Source organism: Episyrphus balteatus, chromosome 4, assembly GCF_945859705.1.
Source record: "Episyrphus balteatus chromosome 4, idEpiBalt1.1, whole genome shotgun sequence".
Classification (NCBI taxonomy): Eukaryota; Metazoa; Arthropoda; class Insecta; order Diptera; family Syrphidae; genus Episyrphus; species Episyrphus balteatus.
The window spans coordinates 38,068,914-38,085,876 of record NC_079137.1 but is presented as its reverse complement, the minus strand read 5'-3'; the positions used below and the strand labels follow the sequence as shown (position 1 = coordinate 38,085,876).

General features: G+C 30.0%; 1 protein-coding gene, 1 long non-coding RNA gene and 1 other non-coding gene across 3 annotated transcripts; 2 read left to right on the top strand and 1 right to left on the bottom strand.

Moving 5' to 3' along the window:
• Positions 1-784: 784 nt before the first annotated feature.
• Positions 785-10,043, bottom strand: LOC129918831 (inositol-3-phosphate synthase). Its single transcript, XM_055999575.1, has 6 exons — positions 9,540-10,043; positions 2,704-2,989; positions 2,233-2,645; positions 1,928-2,170; positions 1,394-1,861; positions 785-1,328 (listed from the first exon to the last, which is right to left on the bottom strand). Exons 1-6 carry the CDS (start codon positions 9,654-9,656, stop codon positions 1,176-1,178), a joined length of 1,680 nt encoding a protein of 559 aa, XP_055855550.1. The 5' UTR covers positions 9,657-10,043; the 3' UTR covers positions 785-1,175.
• A 4,462-nt stretch (positions 10,044-14,505) lies between these two features.
• LOC129919689 (uncharacterized) lies at positions 14,506-15,101 on the top strand. Its single transcript, XR_008773103.1, has 2 exons — positions 14,506-14,733; positions 14,804-15,101. It is a non-coding gene; the product is annotated as an uncharacterized LOC129919689 (long non-coding RNA).
• Positions 15,102-15,924: 823 nt separating this feature from the next.
• Trnan-guu (transfer RNA asparagine (anticodon GUU)) lies at positions 15,925-15,998 on the top strand. Its single transcript has one exon. It is a non-coding gene; the product is annotated as a tRNA-Asn (tRNA).
• The last annotated feature ends 965 nt before the right edge of the window (positions 15,999-16,963 follow it).

Below are 16,963 nucleotides of genomic sequence, written 5' to 3'. Positions count from 1 at the left end.
TGCAATGCAAAAGTGTTAGCATTAAATATTTTTTTTTTAATATTTGTCATATTTGTCGAATTTCCTACAATTTTTAATATTTCACCATACATTAGGTTCAAAGTTACCGTTGAAATAGCTAATATATGGTCAAATAGTCAAAATTGTAAGAAATTCGAGGAATATTGAAAAAAAAAATACATTTAATGCACACACTTTGCATTGAATTTTTTTTTCAATGCAGACAATTTTTTATTTGCAATACCTACAATTTTTTTTCAATGCAAACTATTTTATTTTTAATGCAAATTTGTTCATTTGCAATAAATTTTTTTTAATGCAAAATATTTTTAGTTGCAATAAATATTTTTTTTTCAATGCAAATATTTTTCAGTTGCAATTAATTTTATATTTAATGCAAATTTTTTATTTGCAATAAATATTTTTTTTTTAAATTTCAAATGCATTGTATTACGCAGATTATGAAACAAACATTAGTACCTAGATTTAAAAAAAGTACTTCGTCGTAGTTTTATGGATAAGGGTTCCTCTTTCGGTTTAGAAACGTTATGCAAAATTACGCAACAGAAATAGATCTTGGTAAAAATATTTAACAACGTCTATAAATCGATGAAAATTGGCTACATTCACCTAAAAGCATGACACATCCACACATTCCGCAATTTCCTCTTAAAGACCAAGTCAAATGTGGCAGCAATTATAATTTGACATACAAAAAAAATCTTGATTTCACATTTTATTAATTATATTTTTTGTTTATTATAATAAACTACATCAATATCATGTACATATATAACATTACATCAATTTATTTTTTTTTTATTCAAAAGTACGTATAAGTTAATATTCTCTTTCACACTAAATTGAGAAAACCATACAAAAATATTTTATAAGTTGAGTTTGTAATGTTTTACATATATAATAATTCCTTTTGAACATTCACTCATATTCTTAAATACACTTACATCCTTTTAGGTACTTTTTTTCTGAGTTGTACAAAAGTAACTGCCTTTCTTGTATTTTTATAAAAAGTAAAACAAATAAGTCGCACAAAAACTTTTTTTTGAGCAAAATAAAAAAAAATTTAAGGTAGGTTTTTTTTGAAAATTTTGAGATGCTTTTATAAGCTTAAGAAATATGAGATTGAAGATATTTTTATTAGGGACTTCAGTGTCCTAATGATAGCCATTCACAGTTACTTTTTGGCTGTGATTATTTTCTCCTTTAGCATGACCATTCTGATGACCATTTTCAAGTTTCTTAGCCTCGATTGAGGTCTTGAGCTTCTTTAGTGGTGGTTCAATTGTGGAGATGCTTGCAAAATCAAACTGAAAAAAAATATACTCATACATTCAAAGTTTTTTTTTTTTGGAAATCAAACAATCCGACTTACTCTTTGCTCCAAAGCCATGTGAGAAATTGGAGGAAGCCCAACACAAGCTCTTAAAATATTTTCAATTGCTGCCCTCTGACTAAAGAGAGAATTCACAACAGGAGTTCCCTTCGGGACAAGAGGAGCCTTGCACAAGTAGCTTAGAATTGACAAGACAGGCTTGAAAGCAACCCATTGAGAACTTGTTTCCTTGTTGCTTTTCAGGTGAATCCTTGAACAAAGCTCTCCTAAAATTACCAAATCCAAAATCAATGGAGATGCCAAAAGTGAATCTTCACAGGTGTTATGAATAACCAAAGTGTTGTGGCCACCCATCATAATTTCACTGGTATACTCGTCCATGGCCCTTTTGCTGTCTCCAACATAGGGAACGTATTTTATGACTACCACATGATCAGGGTGTTCGTTTGGCTTATACAGAATACTGTTTGATTCGACCATATCGTCAACAACGTTACTCTTAGAAATCTTTGGAGAAAATACAAAGAATAGAAATTTATAACAGATTTAAGAAATTCCAAAAAATATCTGTACCTCTTTGGACCGGAACTGTTTAGGTGCAGATAAGTTTTTGCCATCGTTATTGCCCAAATGATTATAGCTGACAATAGAGGTGGGTTTGATACCGGCTCCAACTAAGAAATCTACCAACACTGACTTTAACTTGGTCTGACCAGATTTAAAATCATCTCCGGCTATAAAAACTCCATGATGTTCGGCCATTTCAATAAGTCCAGGAACAAATGTATTTTGAGGAGATCCATTGATGTAAGTACACTATGAAGGGAAATTTTGTGTTCAAAATTTTAGTTTCTTAAAATATTTTTTCAACAACTTACACCTTCAGTAATACTAGCCATAGCAAAAATTGTCGATGGTGATATTTCCGACTTATTTGCTTTGACTGATGCCTGTAGCTCACTCATAGTGGTGTTCAAACCCTCTTCAATCTCACAAAAACGTTCCGTATTAGCGGTCCATAAAACTATTATCTTTTCAACTCCTGAAGTTGCTTTAAAATCTTGAATATCCTTGCGAATCTGTTCAAATTGTTGATATTTGGTCCCTTGTATAACGTTGTCAGCACGAGTCGATTGATTGGCAGCTATAAAATCCGGATCATAGATCGATGGGCGAGGTTGCATTTTAGATAGCTCCTTATACAATTGATCTTGTAATTCAACATCTAGAACTTGAGCCCGACGCATGGAATCTCCAATGTTCAATGTACTGATATCCCAACCATCGACAACTATCAAATGAAAAAATCTTTAAAATTGTTGCTAAGGAATAGTTATAAAGATTCTTACCAATATCATTAGGATTAACCATAGGAACAAGATCCTTCATTGGTATATAAACATCTTTGCCATTATCATCATTTCCCAAATAAACTGTCGATGCTTGGGTTATTGATCCATACCAATTGGCTTTTTGTATGCCAGTTTTCTTTCTCCATTCCAACTGACGACGATTGGCTTCGAGAGCAGCACTCAATGTTGAACCATTATTGCCACCCCAACCAACCAGCATCAGACCCAATTTTGGCACATTTTTTTCAGTTCGAATTTTTAGAGATAATTTTTCGGGCTTCACCTTTAAATAAATAAATCATAGTTTTAAATATTTTTCTTTTTTAACTTTAATCATCAATTAAAATTAATAAAGGGATTCTGTTAAGTATAAATTTTAGAACTCAAAAACACCTTTAAATTAATTTTTTTTACGTTGTAATATACTGTCTTGGATAAAGTAACGTATCGAGACAATCTAGACTAGAAGGTCTAGCACTATGTGCATGCATTTGCATAAGCGAACCTTCCGTACGACACGTTGGTTGTGCCGAATAGGCCTGATCCTTCAGGAAAGAGGATGATCTATATTCTAAAACACATCGATTGTCAACCTGTGGTCCGGGGGACCCCTGGGCGTCAGCTTAAAATTTCGGAGGGTCCGCTACAGCTTTTTCATAAATCATCAGAAATATGTACGTCTTTAACATAATTCTAATGTGACGCTCAACAAACTTTGTACCTACTTTTTATCTGTTTTACTAATTTCCTCACTCCATTTTATTGCATTTTCTTACCCCTCTCAATAATAGATAGGTATTAGAATCTAGTTTAAATTACCAAAAAAAAACAACGAAGTGCTTTCTATGTATTAATATGGGCAATAGGCCGGAGCAAAATTTTATTTTCTGAAAATTCAAAATTCTACCCCAAGTAAAAGTTGCATAAAGTCCTAAAACTAGTTTAATGATTTTAAATTTTTTTTTCCCACCGCTAGGGGTCGCGCATCGCAATGCAAAAAATTTATGTTTTCTTGTATTGTATTTTTTTTAGTTCAGAATTAAGGAACTAAATTTTTTAAAAATAAACAAAACCAAAGTTATAAACTGAAAAAGAAGAATGTTTTTGCTCCGTAAGCCCTGATCTATCGGCTTTTTCTAGGCTCATTTTCAGGTTTCAATTGCAATGAGAAATTAAATTAATTAAGAAAAAAAAAATTTAATAAAAATGCATAAAATTAAAAAAAAAAAAATGCAAGACTATGTGTTTAATAAGCCTATTTTGTTCTTTGTATAACGGCCGACGTTAATTTAAAGATTCTTATACATAATATTAAACTAAATTTATTTTTGAAAAGGGTCCGCCAACTGACAATTTTTTTGTTAATTGAACTTTAATTCACCTGTTGTGAAAATCTTAAATTGCAAGCGGTTTCCGTTTCCTTACTAGTTAAACCCGTTGGAGCTTTTTATAAAGTGAGATGTACATATGGGTCAAAATCATGGAGGTGGAAAATTTGATATCCAGGCATTTTTTAAAATCAAAATAACATTTATTTAAATTTTTTTTCTTATTTAAGTACCAATTAAAATAGAAGGCACGCATCTACGAATATATTTGTTTCGGTTAGAAAAGTTTAAATTTCTTTTTTATTGCATCTTATATACCCAAAAACAGCGTTCCCGGACATGTCCATAATTCAAAAACTGATATTCAAATGACTTAAAAACACATTAAAGTCAATTATTTTTAAGTATTTCTTTTCTAAATACTACATATACCTACACAATATTTTTTATAAATTGGTACCTACATCTCTTACAAAAAAATTAAGTTTTGTTATTTTTTATACATTAATAAAAGTTGTCCCAAGAAAAATAACGCATAAAACCAACATTTTTTAATGTATCAATATTTTAATCATCTAACGTACAAATTGTGCTGCAAGCAGTTTTTAAAGTTGATTTTATTTAGATTTATATCATTCCACGCTTATTTTTATGGATAAATATATAAAATGTAAGTAAGAAGCTAGTTTTAGTTTCATTTTTAAGTAGCGTACATCAATTAACCGTCATTCCGGGAACGCTTGTTTTGGGGTATAGTTAGATTAAAATTTTAATTTTTTTGTGATATTATGATCAAAAATCGAGTCCACTACAATATAATCTCAAAAATATTTCGTTTTACTTTGTTACATAAAAAATAAAAATAAATTAAGGTCAAAACGTCATTTCCGGCAACGCCATTTCCGGAAACGCCATTTCCGGGAACGCTCTTAGAATCTGAATAAATAATGTAGTCTTACACTCATAATTTTGCATTTTTTAGATTTTTTTTACTAAGTATCCTTTCTGAGTATACACTTTTATCAAAAAAGTTACAAAAAAATAAAAGGAAAAATTACTTATGCCCTAAGTGTTTCGGACGTGCATATAAGCATTTTTTTTTTTGTAGAAATCGGTCTCTGCCCCAGGAAATAAAGTTATATTTGATTTATTTAAAACCTACTATCTTAGTATAATAATATATCATTCACATTGAAACTATTTCTAGACTCCTAAAGTCGTTTTGAAGAGATCACCACCATTTCGAGGAACGTTTTTCTAGTACTAATTTTTGGGGTTTTGCGGTAAATTGAAAAATTTACATTTTTGTGCTCTGCCCGTTCATGAACCGACAAATGATGGCTAAAGCGCACATTTGAGCATGAAATTTTTATCATAAAACAAAGTTGATTTTTTAAGAATTCGGTCATCGAAATTTCCCACCTCCATGATTTTGACCCATATGTTAGGAAGGATAACCTGGAATCTATGTAAGTCAGCTTCACCTCCTTCTCCTTAACAAAAATTCACACTGGTTTAGCCATTTTTTTTTCGATACGTACATATATCCTAATAGACGTTTTTATTGGGTGAAAAAATTTCAATCACTACTTCGTTAATAAATTATATAAATAATAAAGGTGCACATGCACAGTGATGCACTACTAATATGTAGTTGAATGTGAAGCAAAAAATCTCATACCAATAAAAAATATATCTAAATCAATTTATCATCCGATGAAGTTATTTTTATTTAGAAACAAAATAATTGTTTAAAATCCACTTATAGAGAAAAAATAATTAATAAATCATTATTGGCAGGTTAACCATACAAAATTGTTTACTGGCTATATTTTGCATCTATATCTGTGAAATTATTTATAACTCTAGAAAAGGGTGTATTTTTAAATGCAAACTGTGCATTTCTCACGCTATTCCCAAAATAATGCATTCAAATTACGTAACTGCACTTATTAATTTATTTCCTTCTATATAATGTAGGTATCTACTTCGGAAAATATTATTTCTCATTTGAATATAAAACATCTGCTTTGTAACTGAGGAAAATATTTTTTTTATATATACTATAACAATTTATAGCCCGAAATGATTTACTAACGATAAACTTAGTTGAATACGAACATTTATGTAGGTATTGTATATTGTATATATCAGAATAGCAGTTATTTTGTTCGCTATATTTCATATAGTAACTGAGATTTCCTATATAAACGTCCGTAAATTAAATGGTATGGAATGTATTATTAGAGTTCAATGCATACATTATGTATAAAATATGTACAAATATTATAAATATATAAACTTGTATTTTGGTTTATAAACGCCGGTTTCATATCTAATTGATAAAACATGTTCATCAAATTCAAAGCAATGGACCTTTATATTAAAATGTATGATAAATTGATAAATATCATAAATTATAAAATATCTCTTTTTTATCATTCAACATCAATTAACTTTATTGAATTAGGTTTTGCAATTTTCGTTTATTAATATTTTTGCTCGGGGTGATGACAGTTTATTTATTTTTAATATGCACATACATACAAACATCACATTAGCATACTTTTATACGTGAGAAAATAATAAAATTTAAAACTTTTATATGTTCTATTGATATGTATGTTTATATTTTAACCGAATATTGAATCTTAAGGCACGAAAACGAAATTGGCAACCATTCCTTGTAAAAAGTAGGTTGCAATTTGGGGATTTTTTTTTTTCAAATTAAAAAGAACAACTTTATTCTTTGAGACGACTTTGCATTAAGAAAATGACAAAATTATAAGAAAGTTATTGGAATTGCAAAATTTCTGTTGTTGTTTTGAAAGCTTCAAAGTTCAAACCTAAGTTAAATTCAATGAACAAAGACAAATTAGATATCATTATGACAACCGTAATATACAGTGACAAGCGAAATTGGTCCAATGTTTTGCCTTTTTTTTAAGTTGTTTAAATTAAGTGCTGCTTAAAAATGTAAATGAAATTGTTTAATTTTGTTTTCCTCATTTAAATTAAAAAAAAAAAATGCTTTATTGTAGGAAAAAAGAGAGTGTGGTGTTAGAACTTGACCAATTCTGTCCGTTTTGGAATAAGGCTTTCGTTTCTATTTCTAATTAAGTTAGGTATATAGAATTCATTTTTACTACTTCCTCCAATGCCTTGCCTTGACAAACTATCAAATTGTGAATAAGTATGTATATTCGGAAATTCGGGCACATTTCAGCTTTATACAATCCAAAAGCTCCTCACACTGTTGATTTGTTTTGTTCTCATACTATACCCTAACAATAATTGCTTCAATATTTTGAACAGATTATCAGTCAAATTGGGGCCTTGTGATGACCATTCACCACGTCTAAAATTTTGGATTTCCGACGCAATATTTGACAGTTTAAGAGGTTCTTCTAAGTTCTCATCTAGTTGAAACATTATATCAGACAACATGCAACTTTTAGAAACTGTTGTCTGAAACTTTGGACTTCTGCCACCGACCGACCACCACTGTAAAACTGAAACGATTTTCAAAAAAAAAAAGGATTGGTCTCAAAGTCTCGAAATTCGACAAAATTTCGATACGCCATTTTTTTTTATTTGATGTTAGAAGTTTCTCATAAATAGAGTCAAAAAGGCGCTGAAAACCGATTTTTTTTTTCAAAGGTCTAAATCGGGCAAGTTTGAAAGCTGTAATTACGTTCAGTGTTTTCACAAATAAATCAATCTTCCATGCTTACTGATATTTTGGCCTGTCTATTGTTTATATACTGATTTAATCAACATAAAAATTAATCAACAAATGTGTAAATATTTAAATTTCTTGTTTAAATTAAGTAACGTTGCAGAAGGAAACATTTTTAAATTTCTTGTTTAAATTAAGTAACGTTACAGAAGGAAATGACCTTTAAAAATCCGACTTATTTTATCGCTTTGGTTGAAAAAAAAAAATAACAATATTATCTAGAGTTATTTCAAAGCCAGATTCTATTTGAGAATCCCTTCTGTCATGTTCAATTATTCGCCAATTATCATATTGCTGCTACACGTGCATCTGTCTCTATATACTTACACACTTATCAATCATATGCATCATGCGATATGACAACCAATTCCATTCATGCCATAAAAGTGCAAACATGTTAATAAAGGCAACAACATATTATTTATCCTATAGGTTGTGTATCCACATAATGTAGCAAATAAATTTAATTTCCATTCCTTCTAAATCCAAAGCCGTAACCAAAGGGTAATACTTCAGGAAAGTAATTTTGAAAATTCTTCATTTCTATGATAATCTAATATACCTACACCCGTATTTATAAACGTTGTATAACTTTATAAAACTGTTTAATTTTGGAAAATGTGATCAAACACCTTGTTTATTATTGTCTCATAGCTGTCAAACTTACCTACACAAAAGAGTAGATTATCTTAACGCCAATAATGTGATTATTATTTTCCTCAAATGAAGCATATTTCCAACAATTTGAAAATGTTATACAGTGTATAAGTAGACAAAAATCTAATAAATACAACTGCTTATGTACACGAACAATGTAAAGGAGTTTAGTTTGAGACTTAATAGTGTTAGAATACATTTTTTTACCAACATTAAAAACCTGTCACCAACTACTAAAAAGTTCATTCAACTTGTTGCTTTAATTTCAGTTGAAAAAGTTCATCTTTTTTCGAAATTAATGATTTAATTTTCAAAATCGAGTTCCAAATTTCAAAAATCTTCCTTGTACTTTATGGAAACTCCAACAAGTGGTAATGTCTAAGCTGTTGAGTCAAATCAACAATTTAGAGGCTATTGGAATTGATATTTGTCTATTCAACAAGTCTATTATCATTTAACGCGCAAGTATCAGAGAAATTCCTGCTTATTGAAAGATTCTAAAACAATTGTTATAGAGTCCGTAGAATACTACTTGTTAATGCATACATACCTTATAATCAGTTTTTAACTTTCACTAATAAGTAGCTGTTTGAATATATTTTCGGAATAGCCACGTTTTTAAATGAAGAAAGTACTTTTGTACTCACCCCGAACGTTTCGCATCAAGTTTGATTGAGCGTGCTCACCGGGAAACAAAAGTACTTTTTTCATTTAAAAACGCGGCTAATCCGAAAATATATTTAAGTTATGTCTGTAAGAAACCGCAAAAGCCTTTAAAGTTATAAGTAGTTGTTTGTTATAATAATTAACCAGAAAGAAGACTACCCCTTTAAAAAGCATTTTTGGCTACGACCTTATTTCTACAGTAATTCTACATGTGCGTTAAAAAATTCTGAATGGATTGTTCTAGAATACCGGCCAACAACAACAGCAATATGCATTCACACCCTCATTTTATTCAAGGTCATGAAGAAAATATCGATTTTATATAGCCTGACAATAATAAATTGTGAAAAAAAGGCATTTGCGCCCTGCCCTATTTCTGTAGAAAATGACGTAACTCTTGAAAAAAATAATCTTCAGACACAACATGGAAGTAAATTGCTTACCTGAATTTTACCACCATCCCGCTTAACTGAAGAAGTTTGATACTCATAATCAACTTCAATATAATTTTCATCAATTTGTACATTTGGTGATAAAACTTCCAAGTTTGATGCACTCATTTTTAAATTGATTTTTTTTAAATTAAACTTAATTAAACGTTATAACTTTTGTATACAAAAAAAAAATAAACAGTCTTTAGATTTCACAAGTAAGTAGAATTGAGTCCTTTTTTCTTTGTTGCACAATCAATAAATTATTTTTTATTGAATTCCTTTTGATGGATTTTACAAATCAAATTATATCAAACCAGTTCTTGGAAAGATTGGTTGAATTCTATCGAAATATTATGTCTTTGATCTTGATTCTTGAAAGCAAAAATGAAAAAATAAGTATATTCTTTGAAGAAGAGTTAAATGCGTTTCGCGTTGCAGTCGGTGGAACAGCCTCTGAATATCGGTCTTTACCACTTGAGCTATCTCAAACTTATGAGCTTTCCTCTCGAATTGCCGGATCTATTTATTGTGCTCTCAGTAAGGGCGCATGTCTTTCTTTTACATTATGTATTATGGATGGAATCAGCTGAGTGTGAGCTGTTGTTGAGTCCAATTCTAATAAGGCACGAGAAAAAAATATCAATTGGACAGAATGTCTTTCATCAGAATAAAAAAAAATAAACAAAATTGTATATGATAAAAATTCATCTTCAGAGAATAATAATTGTGTGCCGGGCGGCACATCGACATCATTCAAAAGCTTTTTTTTGGCTTCTCGAAATTAAAGAAAAATAGCATAGTTACATTTGTTTTTATTTTTGTTTTCAGAATTTCTTATACCAAATTGATGCATTAATTTTCCTATTAAGAGGCATTAGCACCGGCCGGCCGTCTTCCTTTAATTGGTGCTAACTGTTGATTTTATGATTGTGTATAATATTTTGTAGGTATAAAACAGGGTGTTTTAAAATATTGAGTACAGTTTAAGGCTCAAAATCATGAAAATGAAAGATTAGAGTTCCAGCCATTTTTACTTGCGATATACATAGGTACTAAATATCAAGTTATGCATTCGTACAAAAAAATACATAAAAGAATAATTTTTATTTAATTTTATTATTAATTTTATTTAAAAAAAGTAAATAAATTTGGTATAAAAAGTTGTTTTTTTAATTTATTTCTTTCGTAACAAAGAATTTTTGTAACATTTTTTGTACAACAAACGTTTTCACGAAATGAAGTTTTTTGAGTTGTCGCTCTTTTGAACTGCGGTTGCGCTATATACCTACAAAAAAATTATAAAAAAATGTTTCAAAAAAAGTTGATTTGCCATTCTGAAGACATATTAGTCCATTAAAAAAATCAAGAAAATTTATTATTCCGTTTTAAAATAAAATGCACGACTGTGTCACACGAACTTGCTCGAAAGTTCAAATTGCTAAAATATTAAAGAATTTTTAAATAAAAATTTGATCAATGTTAATGAAAAAAAAAAAAAAATTGAAAAACATACAATTCGTATTTTATATAAAAAAAATCAAAATTATTTTTCTTGCAAAAATAAAAATCGAAATAAGGAGACTGGGCACTTTTGTATGGGACGTGGCCCATCGGTGTAACACATTTACACATTGTGACATATTTCAAATGAAAGGTCTCGATGAGTGTATTATTTTTGTATATGGGCAAAAGTTTGTATCTCGTGCAGGGGAAGTCAGTGGTGCATTTTATGCTCAATAATAAATAATAAATGTAACACATTGTGCAGTGGTGCATTTTATGCTCAATAATAAATGTAACACATTGAAACTTAGGTACATCAAATGAAAGGTACTGATGAGCGCATTATTTCTTTGAATGGCCACAAAACTCTGTGTCGTGGAAGGTGCAGTGGTGCATTTAATGTTCAAAAATAAAATTCAACGTTTTTTTTTTTACATATTTGTGTTTTTAGAACAAAAAAAGGTGGAGAAAAGACTAAATCAAAACCGTATGGTTTCTAGTTTAAATTCATAATATCTACCAACATTTTATTAGAAATATAACTCATAGTTTAAGTTGAATTTTTAAAAAAATTAGTCACAACCTTCGCGCATTTCATAAATCCATAAAAACCGATGAATGCATTTTTTTGAAAATGAAAGCAGTTGAGGGATTAGTCCAATAGAACCCCGTTATTATAATGTTATTGAATCAAGTCAATCGACCATCTAGACAAAATGTATGCTTTTCTCAATTTTATTAGAACTTTCCCTGCACGAGATACAGACTTTTTCCCATATAAGAAAATAATACACTCATCGAGACTTTTCATAATAATAAAGATAATATTATCAGCAAGCGTATTAAACTTATGTAAATAAAATTGTCATGTGCCCTAGATCAAAAGATATAACGTGTTTAGAAAAAGAATATCTTTTTGCCGTTATAGGATTTTGAATATTAAATTAAATGAAATTTTGCACAATAATAGTTTATTTAATTACCTATCTATTAAAATTTATCTATAAGTTATAATCAATTGTCGCTTTTTCTAAAGAAGTTTTCACTTCACTAAAGAAGTTTTCACTTCAAAAAATTACACCATTGAAAAGCTTATAAAATTTCCTGAAGAATAAAGCCATACTTAAATTTTTATAATGCACAAAAAGTATAAAAATAATTTATTGAAAACAATCATTTTCATCAAAAAAAAAAGAGAAAAAACACGTAATTTTATCTTCTCACGCTATTAAATGCAACCTATAAAAAATTTTGTACCATCTGAAAGCTTATTGTTCAAGCTCAAAATATGTACATATATCGATCAAGTCTATGAGACATCTACAAAGAGAGCTAGAATTTTTTGAACTCGATCAATTTCCATTAAAAAAAGGAAAAAAACACGTATTTTTATCTTCTCACGCTATTAAATCCATTTTTTTCCCTAAACAACCTATAAACATTTTTACACCATCTGAAAGTTAATTGTCTTAGCTCAAAATATATATATCGATCAGGTCTATGAGACATCTTGACAACCTATAAATGTGAAAGCTTATTGTTTCACCTTTCATATGACGTATCAATCTCATTTCAAAGATGCCAACAAGAGAAGTTAGAATTTTTTAAAGTCAACTATGTCGAATTTCCAGACTGAGATTACGGTACTTCCTACACTGGTGGCTGGTCATCGGCAACAGATCTCTACAGGTGTTTTGAGGTATTTTTCAATTTTTTCAATTTAAGATTGTGTAACTTGTAGAGCACGTACCGTTATGTGTGATATATCAAATAAAAGGTTATGTTATCAGCATGCGTATTAAAGTTAAATCACAAACTTGATGGGCACTAGATCAAAAGATATAACGTGTGCAGAAAAAGAACATCTTTTTACCGTTATCTCAGAATTTTGAATATAAAATTAATTGAAATTTTGAACAATTATAATTTTTTTTTAATTACCTATCTACAGTACAAATAAGTACAAAAAAAGTTATAACAAGTTGAATGTTCGTGTCGCGTTTTCGTTTCATCTTGTTTCAAATCACTACGATACTAAAGAAGTTTTCACTTCAAAAAACATCATCTTACATCAAGTTTAGCTACAAAACAAGTATGCAATTTGATTTCTTTTATTAAGATGTATTTATAAATATTTTTTTGAAAAAAAAATTAAATAAAATTGGTATGCCATTTTGTAGTAATTATATTCATCAACACCTTATACCATAATTTCACGTGCCACGTATTAGAAAATTTTTTAAAAACCGTTCTTTGGCAGGTACCATTAATAATGATTTTCCAAAAAAAATTGTCTAAGCATGTCTAAAAACTAACATTTGAATTTTGTAAACAAAATCGTTGGACCTGTTTTGGTTTTTGAGAAAGCTAAATTTTTTCCAGAATCGATATACATATGACTGGTTCCGTTATTTTTGGTCCAAAAATATTAATTCCAAAAACCCCGCTGGAGAGTAGCCAAAAATTGCTACATACCAAATTTTATGGTAATTGGTCTATCCATACAAGCTCAGTGTATTAAATTTTTAACCTGCCTATTTCAACGGCGCACTGCGACCGTTCAAGCTATTGATAGTATATCGTGCAAATGCACTTATCATTCATCTACCAGGATCTAGTTCAGTAAATGGTTTCATTATTTAATCGCCGCCATATATTTAATTTTTCTTATATTATTTTTTACGGCAAAACTTAGTGGGTCACTGCGGTGTATGTGTAACTTTTTTTTAAATGAAAAATCTTAACTTTTAATGCAAATTGTTATATTTCTGAGAAATTAATCCGACTGGTTAAACTTTATTAATCGTTCTTTGTATCTCCAAATATTTTATAGTTATTGGAATTTTACATAAGCGATACAGCTATTAACGCGAGCTTAGAGTTCGTGAAAATTGGCTATTGGCACAACGAAAGGCCTCTAGACAAATAACTCTAGACTGTCGTCAACAAAAAAATCAAGATTCTCAATCCTTCAGATATAATAACTAAGTTCCATTAAGTTTCACCACAAAGGCATCACCCAATTAATTAAATCAATCCCATAACCAAGACCCCACATTAAGCGTTTGAATGAAAAAATCCAAAACTTTCCAGTTGGGGCTTGACCATATTAAATTTTTCTCACTTAACCAGGTTCAACATGCAAAAATGTTTTATTTTTTTATTTTGTTTGTTTTGTCAGTGATTTTCCATTGACATCCATGGAACAATAGAATTATTATTCAGGAGGAAAATTGCGAGTACATTTGCTATTGTATGGAATGGTATGATGGTGACGTGACCACTTATAGTTTAAGTTGTTTATGTTGCACATACATTGTTCTCTAAGTCGATCTACACTCTATACACATTCATTGAGTCATTTCATCAATTGACCATTCATATTTGCTCTATGGATGCGTAAGAAGAAATAAAGAAGTGGAAAATTTCTTCTAGAATTTCAAACTATCTTAGAGCATTCCATTTAGAAAAATGTAGAAAAAAAAAAATAACTCGCTTCATTTATAATCATTTTGGCATATGAGAGACAAAATTTGCAAGCCGGCTTTTGCCTTTTGTCGTCTGAAAAAAAATTCTATCATGTGCAAGGTTATCAACGCCAGATGCAGCCGGTATATGACGATGCGTGGATGAAATATGAATATGATGATTGTGATTAGGATCATATTTATAATATAACGTTTCCCTCGTTTCAAACATGGTAACGAAAATAATCATAAAAAGTTTCCCTAGGAATTTATTGGCATCAACAATCAATTTTTTATTTATAGGTAACGATTCGTAAAAACTTCGAACTGCAGCATACAATCAGATTTGATTTTATGATGATAGAGAATGCCCAAAAACTGAGTCTTTCTGACTGTCTCCATCTCAAGCTCTATCCCAAACCAAACTTGGTTTTTATGTGAATTGGGAGATTAAAGAAAGGGATAATTGAAATTTTATTTTTAGTACTAAAATTAACGGTTAATGGACTTGCCATTATTTATAAAAAAAAAACTATTGAAAAAAGCAGTGCTTCGAAAAATATTTTAAGTAAAAAATTAAACAAGGACACAAAAAGTTCAATTTATCGGTAATTTATTTTACAAAAGCCAGTAGGTAGGTAGCTATTTTTAGCTCCCATGATAGTAACTTTTAATTTCAGCTTCGCTACGATTTTTTTTTTTTTTTTTTAGGTGTTATAGGGTAGAGTTGCCTAGTTGCGGCCGTCTCCAGTTTCCGGCCACCTTGCGGAAAATCGTTATAACTAGTGATTTCGTAGGGTTTATTCCAAATTTTTGCTCTTATACTATACTCTTAAAAATTAGAATTAGAAAGCGAAAACATGGAATAAACCCTACGAAATCATTAGCTATAATGATTTTCCGCAAGGTGGCCGGAAACTGGAGACGGCCGAAAATAGGCAACTCTACCCTAGATCGCCAAGCCTGCATAACAACGGCCCATAACTCCCGTTACTATAGGTTTGGCTTTAGAAACTCCTCCTTTTATATCCAAAGATTCTAGAAAAGATTGAGGTCAGTTAGAAGATTGAGATGAGCAGCCCACTGCATGTTATCAATATTAATGTCGTTGCTTGGCTGCTCTGCTGGTGTGTTTTGGGTTATAATCCTGTTGAGTCCTGGTTAATTATAGTTTTAATCCAATACTGGCCCAACTCCATAGTAAAACGTTATCGTTTAGGCATGTATACTAATCTCGTTAAAAACTGAATTAATTTTAGTCAAAATTTACAAAAAGATATTTTTTTTCTTATATACCTATAGATAAAGTTCAATGTGCAGTCAAGCATTTGGAAAACAAAACAAATTTAAATACAAAATGCTTAAAGATTGGTTAAAAAATTTGCCAAGGCCTATGATGATATTCGGACACAAACTGCATAACGGCCTCCGTGGCGCAATTGGCTAGCGCGTTCGGCTGTTAACCGAAAGGTTGGTGGTTCGAGCCCACCCGGGGGCGGTTAATTTTTTTTAATTTATTGAAGTTAATACAAAAATAATATTCGCCTAATAAAAAAATCATGAAGAGATACATAATATATTATTCTTGGATTTACATTAATTTTAAATTTTCTATGATTTTGCGGCAAATGATATTCTGTCCTATGAGCGCATAAATAAATAAATAAATAAAAACCAATCCAAAAATCATCATGCCATGGATTCGGGAGACAAAAGTGCATTAGGTACTCATAAATTACTCTTTTCTTTTGAATTTCTACTAAATTAATTCATATACTCTGCGATTTTAATTCTGAATTAATATAAATCTAAAATGGCGCTTTCCATTGTAACGTATATGAAATGTTTGCATGTGTGTTGGTGTTTGAAATAGATTTTAAGTGCCGTAACAGTTTTTAGATCGATTTGAACACTTAGAAATAATTTTATATTATTCCTTCTATGTAATGAAGCGTCCACAAGTCGCAATTTAACAAATATAGTTACCATAAATTAGATACATATCTTGCGACATTAAGTCCACAACGTTTAAGCGTTTATTTTAACTTAAAACTTGATGAAAAGTTTGGCTAGGTGAATATCGATTTAGGAGTTAAGTTCGCAAACACTTGTTAACTCTTGATAAAGAGTTTTCTGCCTCTAAAGAAGTTTTTCATTGCAATAAATCCCATGTATTACTCTTTTTCCTAATTATAAAAAGTTACCATTTTTCATGGAATGCCCCAAATATGTATTTTGATCTGAATGACTAATAACCAATATTATTCATGTAATAAGAGCCACTTCTCTAAAAAACATGTCTTATCAAATTGGAAAATGATTTCCTCTTTTTTGTTATGGCGTTTTCGATTGGCAGTCCGGAAGCGTCCGGAATCATTCTGAAAGCGTTTTATTCGTACAAAACTGACAGTTTTGTGTGAATAAAATTTCTGATATTCTGTCCTATGAGCGCATAAATAAATA